The sequence below is a fragment of the Nematolebias whitei genome, chromosome 20 (genome assembly GCF_014905685.2).
Source record: "Nematolebias whitei isolate Nwh7 chromosome 20, NemWhi1, whole genome shotgun sequence".
In the NCBI taxonomy this organism is placed as follows: domain Eukaryota; kingdom Metazoa; phylum Chordata; class Actinopteri; order Cyprinodontiformes; family Rivulidae; genus Nematolebias; species Nematolebias whitei.
Genome location: NC_056517.1, coordinates 29574555 through 29589035, shown reverse-complemented (window position 1 = coordinate 29589035; position 14481 = coordinate 29574555). Strand labels below are relative to the sequence as shown.

Here is a 14481-nt window from a genome sequence, read left to right as displayed (position 1 = left end):
AATTACTTAGTGATCATTTATTAAACTATATTTATCACAGTACAGTTATCTCTTGTCAATCTAAATATAATCAAGTTAATCACATTCAATCAGCCCACAACACCTTATTATTATTATTGCTAAAACACCATGTAAAATTTAATTTGGCAGACTTATGATAAACTACAAACACCTGAAACTGACTCCCCCACAGAGAGAAACGAAGACACACATCTTTGCTATAATTTGAGGCATATATATATGATATAAATAGTCGTCTTTTAGTGGCAGACTCAGCCTCTCTCACCATGAGGACACTCAGGCTGAACGTGCTCTCTCGGACCTGGAGTTTGATCGTGCACACAATTTGCACATGTCTGTACGATGATGACGACACTACGAACACATTAACGTTTAAAACAAAGTTAGATTTTAGATGTAAAAGTTCTGGGGAGGTCGGGCGTGGTGTGGAAGGGGAGGGATGGGGGTAATGGTGTATCCGTTCTGGTATCTCCCCCTGCTGCAGTGCAGTGGTCATGCGCAAACACATTTTACAATTTATACTTTTGTTGGATGTAACTGGGACCCTGTGTACACAATTTTGTTCCACCACATGTACCACATATGATGTGAATAAATAAAGCAACCTTGACCTTGATATGTTTAATATGTAGATATTTAATAAATTATTACATGTCATCACCTTTGGTTAGGGTAGAGAGATGTCCTCCTTGGAAAATGGTACTGGAAACACTGACTGGTAGTCTCTTTGTTGGAAACACTGCACTCACCTGCCAATTATCAGACCTTGCAACCTGCATTTCTCTGCTCTGATCGGGTAAAACTGTGGCTCTAGTTCTCTTTATTTGTTGAAAGCAGCGTCAATTTAATCCCTGTATTAGATTAGATAGATTAAAAAAGACAACAACAAAACATGTTTTTCCCCCCTTTCATTTATACAGACGTTAAAAATAACAGAAATTCGTTGTGGCGATGGAGAACTTTAATCCATGTCTATTTTACTTGGTTGTCCACTGGACAACCTTGAAGCAAGATCTGGTTGTCCAGTACAAAAATATATTGTCTCAGATAAATAGAAACTGCTTACCTTGACCCCTGATCAATGATTGCAAATGTCCTCCACAGGTGCGTAGCTCACCTGTCAATGTAGTTTTCATTTTTCTATCCTTTCAAAATAAAGCTACGATATGGGGTGAGCGATATGGCTCAAACATAATAACGTGATATTTCAGAGCATTCTGATGATAATGATACATTTTGTGATACAACAAAAAACCAAAACTGAAATCATAGTTATTCATTTGTCAAAATTAACTTAACATGTTGTTTTGCAGTCGTATATAAAAACTAAAAAAACAAGGGTTAATTTTACTGCAATTACTTTATTTTAGCAAAGTATTCAGTCTCAAATATAAAAATAAAAATGATCCCTCTGTTGTTTAGATTGAAAAAGTCTGCACAAAATTGACCACAAAAATTAAAGTGCAGGTGCAGTTCCCATAAAACTAAATAAAATGAAAGCTTAACTTCTGTTGAGCATAAATGTAACACAACAAAAAATATGTTGCCTTTAAATGAGCTATAACTTCCAAAACTTGTGACAAATGCTGAAAACAAATGAAATGCTGCCTGAAAGGATTGCTGATCATTGGCAGAACACAGCCACCTAGCTGGTTGTCATTTGTCAAGTTTCAGATTCTTATTCAAGAACACAATCCTCTTCACTGAATCAGGCTTCAGTGCTATTACACAAAACAATGTTCCCTCCTGTGCTGAACAACCTTTCATAGGCTGCACTAGTGACTTGGATGCACAGGTATTTTTTTGCCAAACGGCTAACCTGAGGAAAGTTAACCTCGTGCACTTTCCACCAGTTAAAATAATTACTCTCACTGTCTGCTGGAGGACAGTGTAGATAGTTGTTTAACTCTGCCCGAGTTCTCTCTCTTGGAGATGGTCCTGTTCCTGGTCTGCCACTTACTGCAGCCCTCCTAAAAAAGCTTCAGAGGCTCTTCTTTGGCAACTTTGCATCACTTGTGCCTGGGGTGTCTTCAACTGACCCTGAAGCTTGTGGTGGTGTTTCAGCTGAGCTGCACACTGTTTGTACTGGCAGTTTTCTTGGAGGGGTGGTGGTGTTCAGCGTAACGGAATAGGCAGCGTAAACGATGCCTTTAGCTTTTTAGCTAGCTAGTATTGCGCGCGGCTAGCTTAGCGTTACGCCAGTACCGGCAGGTGGGGGGGTGTTGCACAGTTCGTTTTGGTATGTGGAGCGCTCAGTTCTGTTAACGGGGCGGGGTACCCCACTTGTATAATTGTAGGTGAAACACTGACATATTTATGCCATAAAATTATCATATCATATGATATAATTTATTTTCCCAGGCAAATGTTTTTTTTTTTTAACTGATATTATCATGAATGATATTAGATGTCCCAGCCCTACTACGATGACAGAAACAGATGTGGGCTTACTTCAAGTTTATTAAAATTTTATTTTGGTATGTGTCAAAAATATCACTCGTCTGGTTGCTAGCATACAACTTCATGTATTTCTGCTATCTCAAGGTCAAGTGTTGCTATGGGATGCATGTGGAAGAAACCTCCCTCCACACCCCCGCCCACACACACTTAAAACATTTGCTAATCAAAATGAAAGTAGCATAAATTTGTTGAACTTTTACATTTTACAGACTCTTTGTATGTTTGAAAATCACTGCTCTTTCCTTGTTAATGGTACTTTATAATTTGAGGAAGGCTGCCCAACACTGCTCGTTAACCAGTCAGTTAATTGTATTTTTATTTAATACCCAAGCAGCCCTCTGTTTTTCTTGTCTCTATATGTCGAACATCTGTTCCCTCCTATCTTGCCTTGTTTCCATCCTCTCCCCTCCCCTCCTCTCATGTTCACCTTACTTGCCTGGTGGCTGTGATGATCCGATCTTGTTCCCATGGCCCTGCCGGGCACGTTGGCATCCCACACCAGGCAGAGGAATGTGGGTGGATGTGCTCGCCACGACACCATAATTAGCTCTCCGCTGTTAATTCAGCTTCATTATCTAAATTATGTAAATGCCACGGTGCCTGTTTGATTAGAATGCCGCCTTCCATTACATTGCAGGGCTGTCCAGATCCCTCTCGTTAATCCTCAAGACACTCTGTAGCTCGTTAGTGCTGGGTTGTTGTTGTATTTTTTTGGCGGATTGGGGATAAATGAGGACTTGGATGGGCATATTGCTTGTTAATACTTTGTGAAGAATTAGAGGAGGGGATAAATTCTCAGCCTCGTTAGGGATGCCTAGATTCTTTTGATGTGTAATTTTATGGCATGAGAACGAGGGATGTTTTGAGTGAAGGATTTGGACTGGACCCCTCTCCACCTGTTGAGCAGGATTTTCATGCCAAATAAGACTCAAGTTTTCCTTCTTCTTGAGGAGGGCTCTGGGGGAGCAAGATGATAGCTGGGAATCGTTTAGTATTTGTTATACACCAAGTTTTTACTTTTGTAGACTAGAAAAGGAAATTATGGAGCGCATCAATTTCAGCTTGTTTTAATAATTGACACAATCTTGTGTTTTTAATAGGTGTGACCTTGAAACATAGCAGACTGCTTGGGAAAGAAATATGTGCAAAACAAAAAGAATTGAGCTTTTTGCTCTCCATTCAAACATAATCTTCATTTTATTTGTGCAAATGTTTTTTTTTTAGTAGCTTAATAAAGTATGCTGGTGAAGGTTCTCTTAATAAAGTACCAATAAGACAGTGAAAATGCTACTTTTGTAATTTTTGGTTAAAAGTTTCTCAAATATTCAGTGAAGCAAATTTCTTAGTTTTAAATTGATTAGTTTTTTTTAACAAATAAGTATTTTGATCCACATGATTGCTGTCGTATACAACTACATTAAAATTGTGATCCACAACTTTCCTACTTTTCAGAATGAGACACAAAAGATGCTTCTTCTTTAACAATTCTGATCTCGTTTCTAGTCGGCTCTTCTCAGGTGTAGGTGCGTCTTCTTTACGAGTGTGTCCCCTACTTTGTGTGCGGGACGGTTTGTTGAAGCTTTTTTTTGTGTGTGTGTGTGTGGGGGGGGGGCTTATGACATCACTCGCTGCTTGCTGAGGACAGTGATTGCTGAATCTTTAGTGCCTTCATATGCATCCTCGAAAAGTCTCCAAACACACGAAAAAGGAGCTAGATTTGTCGCTAGTCACTTTAAAAACATAAAAAGTTCATAGAGAGGTCTGAAAATTTGCTTAAGTCAGACAAGTTGGCAGCACCGGGTAGTACAGCCTTGGTTCATCCAATGACGTTGATCCACTGGCCAATCAACGGCTACCGTTTGCTGACGTCAGATTGTTTGCTCGGTTTGGCTTGCTTGGAACCACGGCTGAGGCGGGTCCAACAATCAAGCAGGAACAGGGAATGGAGGCTGATGCTGAGTCGAAAGCAAACTGATTAAAGTCACGTCCGTGGAGAAGCAACTAAAGTATTTATTAGGAGCCTGGAGGGCTTGTGGATGGATTTAAAAAGCAGGGGAGAATTTCAAAACCATTATGTAATCTTCTTTTTTATTTGTTTTGTTTTTATTTGACTTTCCCTCACTGTTTTATTAGTTCTAGACTGCAACAAAGTATTTGCTTTTAAAAAGCTAATAGGTACGGTAAGATTTCATTCTTTCACAACCATCACCTCCTGGTAGATTACTTGGGTAAAACCCTGTATTTTGTGTGCACTTTTTCATACAGTTGGAACATACTGTTAAGCACACATTTTTAAAATGAAAATCATTAGAACCAGACTAGTGCAGGAAATTGGATCCGAGACATTTTTTGCATTTTTGGGGTTTAAAATATTCATGCGTGAGCCAATATTTTCTGTCGATCAACATTCAGTATGAGATTTGCACTGAAAAAAATAGATGTGGTTAATGGTTAATAGTTCCAGTGTCATGTTATTTACAAACTGTTATTGACTCCGTTCAACCATCTGCTTTTCTGTAATAGTTACTTTGCTAGAACTATGTGAAATTAATGCCTTTATTTTTTTCTGTTATGTTTTGCCAAGACAAAACAACTGGTAGGTTTAAGAGTCTAGTAACTGCATCACATAATGCCAGCTGATATAGAAACGTATGCAACAAGTCAGTCTATTTGTTTTCTGTTACAGTGCTCGACTAACTATACTGTGATGTTTGATAGTTGAATGACTGAAAAATTAAGATGAAAAGTTTAAATTTTTGTTTTTGTCCTATCCCTGTTTGATGTTGTGATAGTAAACCGGGCGTTGTGTTGGTTTGTTAAGCAAACTCGGCACTCTCCTCCTCATGCTCCACTCGGCACAAGCCCCAGGCGAGGCCGAGAGGCCAGCAACCAGATTGATAGAATGAGGGGAAAATATGTTGGGACATTCAGGGACGCTCTCACAAACACTCCCTCTCATTGACAAGGCCCTGCTCTCTCCTCCTGCTCGCCTGCCAGTTGATGTCCTCTATATTAATTTGAGTCGCTGTTCAGCGCTCATAGTCACCGCCCCCTGCACCGCTGCCTCCATAAACCCTCTTTACCCATCCTCACATCAATCGATAAAGGCACTGACCCCCCCTTCTTTATTCTGTCTTCACAAACTCTCCACTCTCGAACCTCTTGGCCATTGAGTCCCCCTCCCACTCTGCTCTTTGGTCATTGAGCATGGCCCATCATCTCTTACCCGGGCTCTTCAGAGCAGCGTCTCCCTTTTCTCCAGGGGTCTGCGGGGTCTTTGTCCGTGCACCGGCTCACTGCTTTACAATGACTCTCCACTCTATTAAGGTGCGTTCTGCCTGTTAGCGTCGCCAGGGGCAACCGGCCTCCCGCATGGCAGCTATGCAGCACAGCATTGTGGGCTTAGGGCCCGAGCAGGGCAGTTGAACCCCTAGCACTCCTCACACTTGACACCGCATGTGTTTATCTAAAGGGGGGGCTTTGTGGTGCTTGGAGAACCTCCAGAGTGAAAAAGGAGGGGTGTAAAAAGACATAAAACTAGAGAGGGGTGGGGGAGAAGGAAATTTAGGGAGGTGATAAATATTCAACAGCTCAGCTCCTCGGAAGGAGTTACTACCCTACTACCCCTTCTCCACCTCCGCTTCCTTGTGTGTCTTCTCCATGCCAGTAAGCAGATGGAATGTGATAGCTCAGGGAGGAGGCTCCAGTCCGGTTTTATCCAATTAGCAGGGTTGTCAAAATGAATTTATCCACAGAGGCAGGGGGACAATGGGACCGGCAGTGCCTCTAGAAAACAGGGGCCTCGGTGTCTTCACTTAGCACGTTCACAATGAACTTCTGTCAAGTGACTCTCTCGCAAAACATACACGGAGCTCGCATACCTACACTGATGATACATGCCTACACACCAACACTTTTTTCCCCTAAGATGACCAAGTTAATGACACAGCAATCCTTTAAAGGACCTTGTACAATCAGGCACAAGCCAGTCTAATTCTATAAATGGTTTGACTCCTACAAATCTAGCAAGCTAGAGGCAATAGCCTACGTATAGCATAAAAGATTTCCCATTCAGGTGGGAAATCCAAACTTAAGTCTATATTTTGCAAAAGAAGATGCTCATGATTTGTGGTCAGTCTAAATGTGGATAAATGTGTGAGCTGTGAGCCCAAACTGGCCCTAATGCATACATCTAAAAACCCAACCAAGTCTGGCAGCTATTACTGGGCCAGAGCTGGCTTACCAAAAGTCTTCCCGACTCACCTGGATTTTTTCTAATTGAGTAACTTTTTACAACGTGACTCAATAAGCTGCCAACAACAGTAATGGAAACTTAGTGCTAACTAACTAATTATAGATCTGCGACATCATGGACAAATCGATGCCAACATTTGCAGTCGTTTACATTTTTGGTTTCTTGCAACGCTTTTTTTTTTAGGCTGCAACACAGTCTAAGGCACAGGAACATACCCTGGGCTCTTAATTTAGAGAAGCTGTCTGGGAGTGTGCTCTGTTTTTTATCAGTCGCCTCGATGCGTAGGAGGCTCTTCTGCCTGTACGCCTGTGACTTCTCAGAGAAGGATGGATGGAAAAAGTTGGACAGAGATGTCGGACCAACTTTTCATCTTGAGGCAGGGTATCCACTAAGCAAACACAGCTGACTAATGAATCAGACAGACTTAGAGGAGTATGGCTGTTTTTTAAGGGACTGATGATGTATGAGGGGCCTGCCAATGTGACTATTACTTACAAAGCGCTATTGGTTTCTGTTCCATTTCTGTCGATTCATATGTTTTGGGATGAACTGGACAGGTAAGAGGTTGCACGGCTGGGTGGCACATCCCAGTGTGTGTCCACTTGGCTGGCTGTTTGGTGTGGTTTATGGTCAGTGACTCTCACAGTTGGAACAGGTGCTCTGTGCACATGTATGGGGCAGCTGTCTTGAGTTGTGTCCATACTGCAACCAGCCACAGAAGCCACAGGCCTTCAGCTCTGCTGCCTCCTGGATCCACATTAGTTTGCTGTTTGTTTACAGAGTTAGCCTGTTACTGACGGGCCACTCTGTGTGGGTGAGGGAGTAAATCAAACTGCATATCTGTGACTTTATCAATAAGTTGCAGTTTCAACTTTTAAGAAATGTTGAAAGTAACAAAGTCAATGTTAAGTGTTTATTAACGAGCTGATAGTTTGTTTTTGGCTGGTAATTTTTAGATTCAGGATTATTTTTTTCCTTTGTAAACATCTTTGCTCAACCACAAACAAACAACAAACATTTATGACTAGAGCATTGGTGTATTATACAGTGGAACAATATTTTATAAATCTTTACATCGTCCCAAATTTGCATTACAGTACATGCTATTACTAGGCCTGTCACGATAACAAATTTTGCTGGGCGATTGTCTCAAAAATTATTGCGATAAACAATAATATTGTTTGAAATTTAACAATAATTGTCAAATTTTAGAATAGATGTTGATTTGTTTGGAGTGTAGTACCTCTTTTGACCACCTGATGGCAGTATAAGACTGTTTGAACCAAAGGATGGATAGTTAAGCAGCGCGTCTCTTTAAGAAAAATGGGAGGGAGGGTTCTTGACGTGAGATGGGCTGACATGGCGACATGGCGGATGCTAAGTTATTTGAGGTCTTTAGCATAGCATTTTTCACACAAAGCTTTTAATAAAAATCAGTAAACAAGTTCTCAGCTTATTTTTTCAGAGAAAAACAACTTTTTACACGCAGGCACGGGTTTCAACCGTGAATTTTGGATCTCGACAAGACTGAGGTTTATTCCGGAGGTCGGCCTGTTAGCTTAGCTCGTAGCTTAGCTTCTCAGCGGAGCTGCTTTTAACGATCCAAAAACGTGATTTTGGACGGTTGAAACAGATTTTAAAGAGAGGAGAGAAAGAGCGGTGTCAGTGAAGAACACCGGAGTTGAGCCGTGTTTTCAGTAGAAAGAAAGAGACACGAAGAAATAATAAAGCCGGTAAATGAAAATGAGGTCGATAATTTTCAGTCATCATGCGATTAATTGATTTATTGTTTATCGCGACAGGCCTAGTTATCACAACAGAAATAGGATGATTATGCTGACAGAAGCGCTGTAACTAGCAGATGCTACCTCTATTTAATAACCACAGAGTTTTTAAATAGATATAAATCAGCATTTTCTTCTAACTTGTTAATTTTTGCTGATTCACAACGTCTAATCAGCAGCACACCATGTTTTCATGTGTGTGCTGCTTTGTTGTTGTTAATGTTTACATTCATCATGTAAAATCACCGAGGCATTCTCAGTGTGTATTTAAATGGCAGGACAACAACGTGTGGTCTAGTTTAGCAGTTTTTTTTTTTTCCATGAGCGTTCTCCTTTGCTCATTTTTCAATAAATGCGCCAGGCAGCTAAGCATTTTTACTGCTGCCATTAGATGATGAAGGTAAGAGTTTCCACTAGGTTATTGTCCTCTATGCACCCCCCCCCCCCCAAACTGAGCTCCATTAATCATCCCTGCTGCCCTAATAGGATCAGACTCAGGACAGCTACATATGTGAAAGTTCTGTTTTACTTCTACATTTACAGGGTAGCTGAGCATGTTCTGCGACGTGTACTGTATGTACGTGAAAGAAGGGGAGTGAAAGAGTTTTTCAGGACCACCCTCCTTATCCTGACGGGAAGTTGTTAGTTTAACCTGACAGGAAAGAATTCAAGAAACTTGGCAGCAAGCGACAAGGGAAAGAAAAGCTCTTCTCTCTGCATTAACTGCTCATACACAGACCATTATTACCCTTCATTTTACTCCCAAAATACAATGTTCTGAAATATATAAACGTACTCCTCACTGCTGCGATACCCCCCCCCACCACCACCACCACCACCACCATCCTACCTCTCGTTAGTCGCTCTTTGTCCGAACTCATGAATGCAATCTGTGTGTTCCCCCTCCCCTCCCTTCTCCTCCATCCCTCCTTCCTCCTCGTCACTCTACCTGTATCGGTTACACCTGAGCGGGAAGGTGGAGGGCTCAGGTTACGGCCCGCAGAATAAGGGCGCCCCTTTGATGAGTGCAGGCTGGAGGGGACGAGGTCAGTGATGGGATGGGGGCCGAGAGAAAAGAAAGGATTTATTTGTGTCTGGAGTTGGGCTGCTGAGGGTTCTGCAGAGTGCTCTGCCTCACCTGGGTTGTGTTAATGGCTGCCTTTTTGCATTCGTATGTATACAAGCTTGACTTAAGCAGACAGAGGGATGCATACATAAATTCAGTTATTTAGTTTTTTTTTTTGTATGCTTCCCAGATGATGTTTTTGCAGTTTGTGTTATGACTTAACATACAGCCTTGCTTATGCTGTTTGTTTTCAGTGCACAGAACATGTAAATGTCCCTCTAACTGTTATCTCTTGTGTTTTTCAGGGGGTAGTGTATGGAAAATGTCTGGAAAGCAAAACTGGACTCTGTGGATGAGAAAGAGAAGGGTTCCAGTGTTGTGTGCTTTGGGTGCAGTACTGCTGTGCTGCCTGCAGAGCGGCGCTACAGCCACTGGTGAGTTAATGAGATCGTAAAAATATTGCCTTTTCACTAAAGCTGTTTTGAACTCTGTTTATTTAATTTTTATTTTTTAAGTTTCTGAATATAATATATAATTTTTATCAACAGTGCATTGTCCAGTCTGACCTTACTTTGCAAGCTTGAACACCTGGTACGCAATAACTCCTGCCAGGAAAAACGTATTCTGGCTCTGGCACAGGGAGTGAAGTGTTTTACATGTCTGGCAACAGCCATAGCAGTTTGTTTGAAATGCGCATGAATGAGTGACCAATTTGGATGAGCTGCAGCAGCCACCATGGGCGAACTGAATATGAAAAGAAGCGTTGTACGGAAAACTAAAATGGTTTACTTGTTAATCAGTTGAATTGTTTAAGGAAATTAATTTGGTAACTGATTGAGTTTATAAAATTCAATTGAGTATATTTTCATGAACAATTTAACACTTTAATAGATGTTCTGCTGAGGTTCAGATTTGCTGTTTCACTATATTTTTTTTTAGTATTTAAATATTTATTAACCAGAACTGTAGTTTTTTTTGCATGTAGATCCCTTTTTTATCAACAGCAACAGGCATGTACCATTAGCTCCGATGAACTAATTTCAGCCATGCTAATCAAATGCTTGAGTAACTGAATAATTTAACTGGTGGATTAGTGTAGTCTGGATTAGTTTATCCTAGATCAGCTATGTGATCTTAATTGTGTAGGTGAACAGGGAGAAGAAACCTTGATTTGCAAAAAAGTAGTAACATGTTTTTCTTTGCTACATTCCCCCCCCCCCCCAAGTTCAAGATTGTTGGAAAAGAAGCAAACACTTTTTAAAACAAAATTAAGATCATGATCTTACATTTACTTTTATTCCTTTTTGTGTAAATGACTGAAAATTTTCATCAACTAGATTTTCAGCATCTGCAAGAAGTATCCAGTGCAGCTCTGAGGATGTTTTTAGCAGAAAAATGTATGCGGCTTTTTTAAAATCTTCTCCAGACGAAGTGCCGGTGTTCACCGAGGAGCCTGTGTCCGTGGTGCAGAAGTTTGGAGGCAGTGTCTCGTTGCGCTGCAGCGCACAACCCGTCTCAGCCCAAGTCAGCTGGCGTCTCAATGGCGAGCAGTTGACGGACGGCGATTACGGTGTGGTAGTGGGTCCCAGCAGCCTGTTCATCCCCGCTCTGTCCAACCTGACTCTGGGCAGATACCAGTGTGTGGCCAGCACCGATGCTGGAGCTCTGGCAAGCGTTCCTGCTAACGTCACTGCTGCCGGTGAGTACCCACCCCCTCAAAGCCGTGCCAAATAAACACAAACACACAGACCTCTTTTAGCCTCTCTTGAGTTTGGTTTTTCAGCGTATCCCAAGAACGCCTTTGACTTGACTTTCTTCAACTAGAACAAAAACAGTGAGGAGGTGGCATTTGTTTGCTTCAGATCTTTACCAGTACAACATTGAAAACCCTGTACTTTTCCACTGGTTGTGGTTAGTCTGAAACTAATCCTCACAAAGTACACAAACCAGCTACAGTGAAAATCTGTTACACATCACTGGTAAGTGACATAACTCATTCTGTGTAGACAAAACAGCTGCTTTTATGTTGACTTACATTAATCTAATAGTGAAATAAAATGACTGCTGATGCTTAGGTTTTTAGTGCTCTGCTGTCAGAGTGGGTGGTGTTATATTTGATATGCATCATGGGATGGAGAGAGTGTCTGAAACTGTGAAACTTGAGCTTTAGGAATGGAGGGGACCCTGGGGCCGGGGGCCAGCCTGAGTATGGATATAGGGGACCAGTGCTCAGCACAGGGGCCCCTTGCCTCCGTTGACTCTTTTGCTCCTCACAACACCACATTCCTCTCTGCAGGACCTGACAGCAGGGCTCACCAGAAATTATGACCCCATTATGGGCTAAAGGGAGATAAGAGGTGTGTGTGTGGTGGGGGTGGACAGAGGATATGGGTGTAGCAAGGCTGTTGTTAAACGTATTGTTTTACATGCATTGATGTGATTGATGTTTGCCCTAACTGGAGAAGCTGGAGGTGTTTTAGGCCAGTCGAAACAAGATCCTGACATAACGACGAGACACAATGTCACGTTCTCACTCTCCATAAACTCACTCTCTCACACCCCTTGCTGTGCACATTTTTCACTCTCACTGCCACTTCACTCCATCCTTTTGTTATCGACTCTCCTATTTTTGCCCTTTTCACTGCCCATTTTTTTTTCATTTTGCCAACGAAATATGTTTAAAGGCGTTAAAAGTTACCGTTGGCTCTAGAAGTGGACGAATCATCCCTGGACATTAAAGTCATTGTTTAGATCTCTTGAAGTGGAGTTGATTTGAAAAGTGTTGGACAGTACTTGTCGCATCTCTTAAAAAATCTCAGTTTTGAGAAATGGAACATAAATCCGACTAGGCCTGTCGCAAAAAACAATAAATCAATTAATCGCATGATAAATGAAAATTATCAACCTCATTTTCATTTATCATCTTTATCGTTTCTTTGTTCCTCTCTCTTTCTACTGAAGACACTGGATGACAAAAGGTTCAACTCCGGTGCTCTTCACTGACAACTCACTTTCACTTTTCTGTTTAAAATACGTTTTAACCGTCCAAAATCATGTTTTTGGATTGTTAAAAGCAGCTAAGCTGAGAAGCTAAGCTACAAGCTAAAACAGGCCGACCTCGGGGAATAAACCTCCGTCTTGTCGAAGCTCCAAATTTCACGGTTGAAACTCGTGTCTTCGTGTAAAAAGTTGTTTTTCTTTACAAAAAAGCTGAGAACTTGTTTACTGATTTTTTTAAATTAAAAGCTTTGTGTAAAAACTGTTATACTGAAGAGCTCAAACCACACCGAGCGTCTGCCATTTTGAGAATCGAAGAGGGACAGCCCATGTCACGTCAAGGGGCGTCCCTCCCATTTTTCGTAGACGCGCTGCTCGCTCACTTTCTATCCATCCTTTGGCTCAGTCTTATACTGCCATCTGGTGGTTGGAAAAAAAGGTACTACTGTACATGCAAAACAAATTAACAAACATTTCTCCTTAAATTTGACAATTATTACTAATTATTGTCAAATTTCAAACAATATTATCGTTTATCGCAATAATTTCTGAGAAAATTAATCGCCCAGCAAAATTTGTTAACGTGACAGGCCTAATTCCGACTGCATTGAACCGCTAATAGTTTGACCAAACGAGGCCAAGACCAAAGTGATTGAATGTAGCACCTTCAGTGCGCCCTGCAGCAGTTCCTGCAGGTACTTCACAATACTTCTAGAATAACAATGTAATGCAAAATTGATGCCGACACTGTTTGCATGAACTGGATTTGTTTTGAACATTGCTCATAGCTCGTCAGTCTGGTCATAATTAAACTCTAGGTCGTTTAAAGAGCTATCTACAGCAGGTAATAAATCAAAAGTTCATAACCTTTCCACAGAACTTCACTTTAAAAGCTCTGAGCTCTATATGGTGAACCTGAATGTTTCACCTCGTCCAAAAAAAAGAGCGAAACTTATATAATTTAATAACGATTCCTTCTCGGCCACCCTCAAATTGCCCAAGGAGTTGCTTCACGGGGAATTTGTACATGCTTGCCTTTCTTTCAACTGCACACACATGTTTTTTGTAATCGGTGTAGGTTGGTTCCAGACCCTCCACACTATCCGACTCTGAAGAATCTCCCTTTTTTTAAATTTTTTTGGCACAAGTTAAAACTGCTCCTTGCTTGAATTCTTGCTCTGACAATCACCCTGCCATATATCTGTGCAACGGGAACGCACAACACGTTGCACAAACATGTTCTAATTGAGAGACACACACAAGCGGGGGCCCTCCTGCTGTGGCGCATAAAGATGATGAATACACTGTCTCTCTTGAAATATTTTTGTGGGTCTTGCCAAAGAGCCCTGGTGTGGGAGGTCCGCTTCACTTTATGCATACAATCAATCCTCTGTACGTGCAGGATGCTCTCACACACACACACACACCTGAGAGGCACCCATGAGGGCTTGTTCCTCTGAAGAATGTGGATGTGTGTTAGAGGGTTTGAAGGTGTAAATGTAGAAAGAAACACGCAGGAAGATGGTAGGATGGGTAGATATCAGGAGGGAGATGGGTGTCTGTAAAAACAGCTCCTGATTGATTTAGCAAATGGAGCGCACACACTTGAAGACATTCACGCACACACACCACTAAAACTCAACATGCCCCGGCTTGGATTCTCATCTTTCAGAGTCAAAGCTGACAAGAGTCTGAGATGGAGCCCTGTTGTGTGTGTGTGTGTGTAGACCCTGATCTCCCCCATTTCTCCCATTAAAGCTCCTCCAGATGCAGGCAGATCCAGCAGCCATGGTGAACTAATCAGCGGACGTGTTTGTGCAGACGTAAATCACTCCAGTGTTTTTATCACTTGATCCCGTGTCTTTCATTGAACTTTGCATATTAAATTAGAGCTGTAA

At 41.5% G+C, this 14481-nt stretch overlaps 1 protein-coding gene across 1 annotated transcript in view; it reads left to right on the top strand.

The window, feature by feature from the left end:
• Positions 1-14481, top strand: part of boc (BOC cell adhesion associated, oncogene regulated) — a 36139-nt gene that overhangs the window by 11333 nt on the left and 10325 nt on the right. Inside the window, exons 2-3 of the mRNA XM_037694331.1 lie at positions 9892-10020; positions 11013-11285. Coding sequence (XP_037550259.1) covers positions 9909-10020; positions 11013-11285 — 385 coding nt within the window. The 5' untranslated portion in view covers positions 9892-9908. The remainder of the gene's footprint in view (positions 1-9891; positions 10021-11012; positions 11286-14481) is intronic.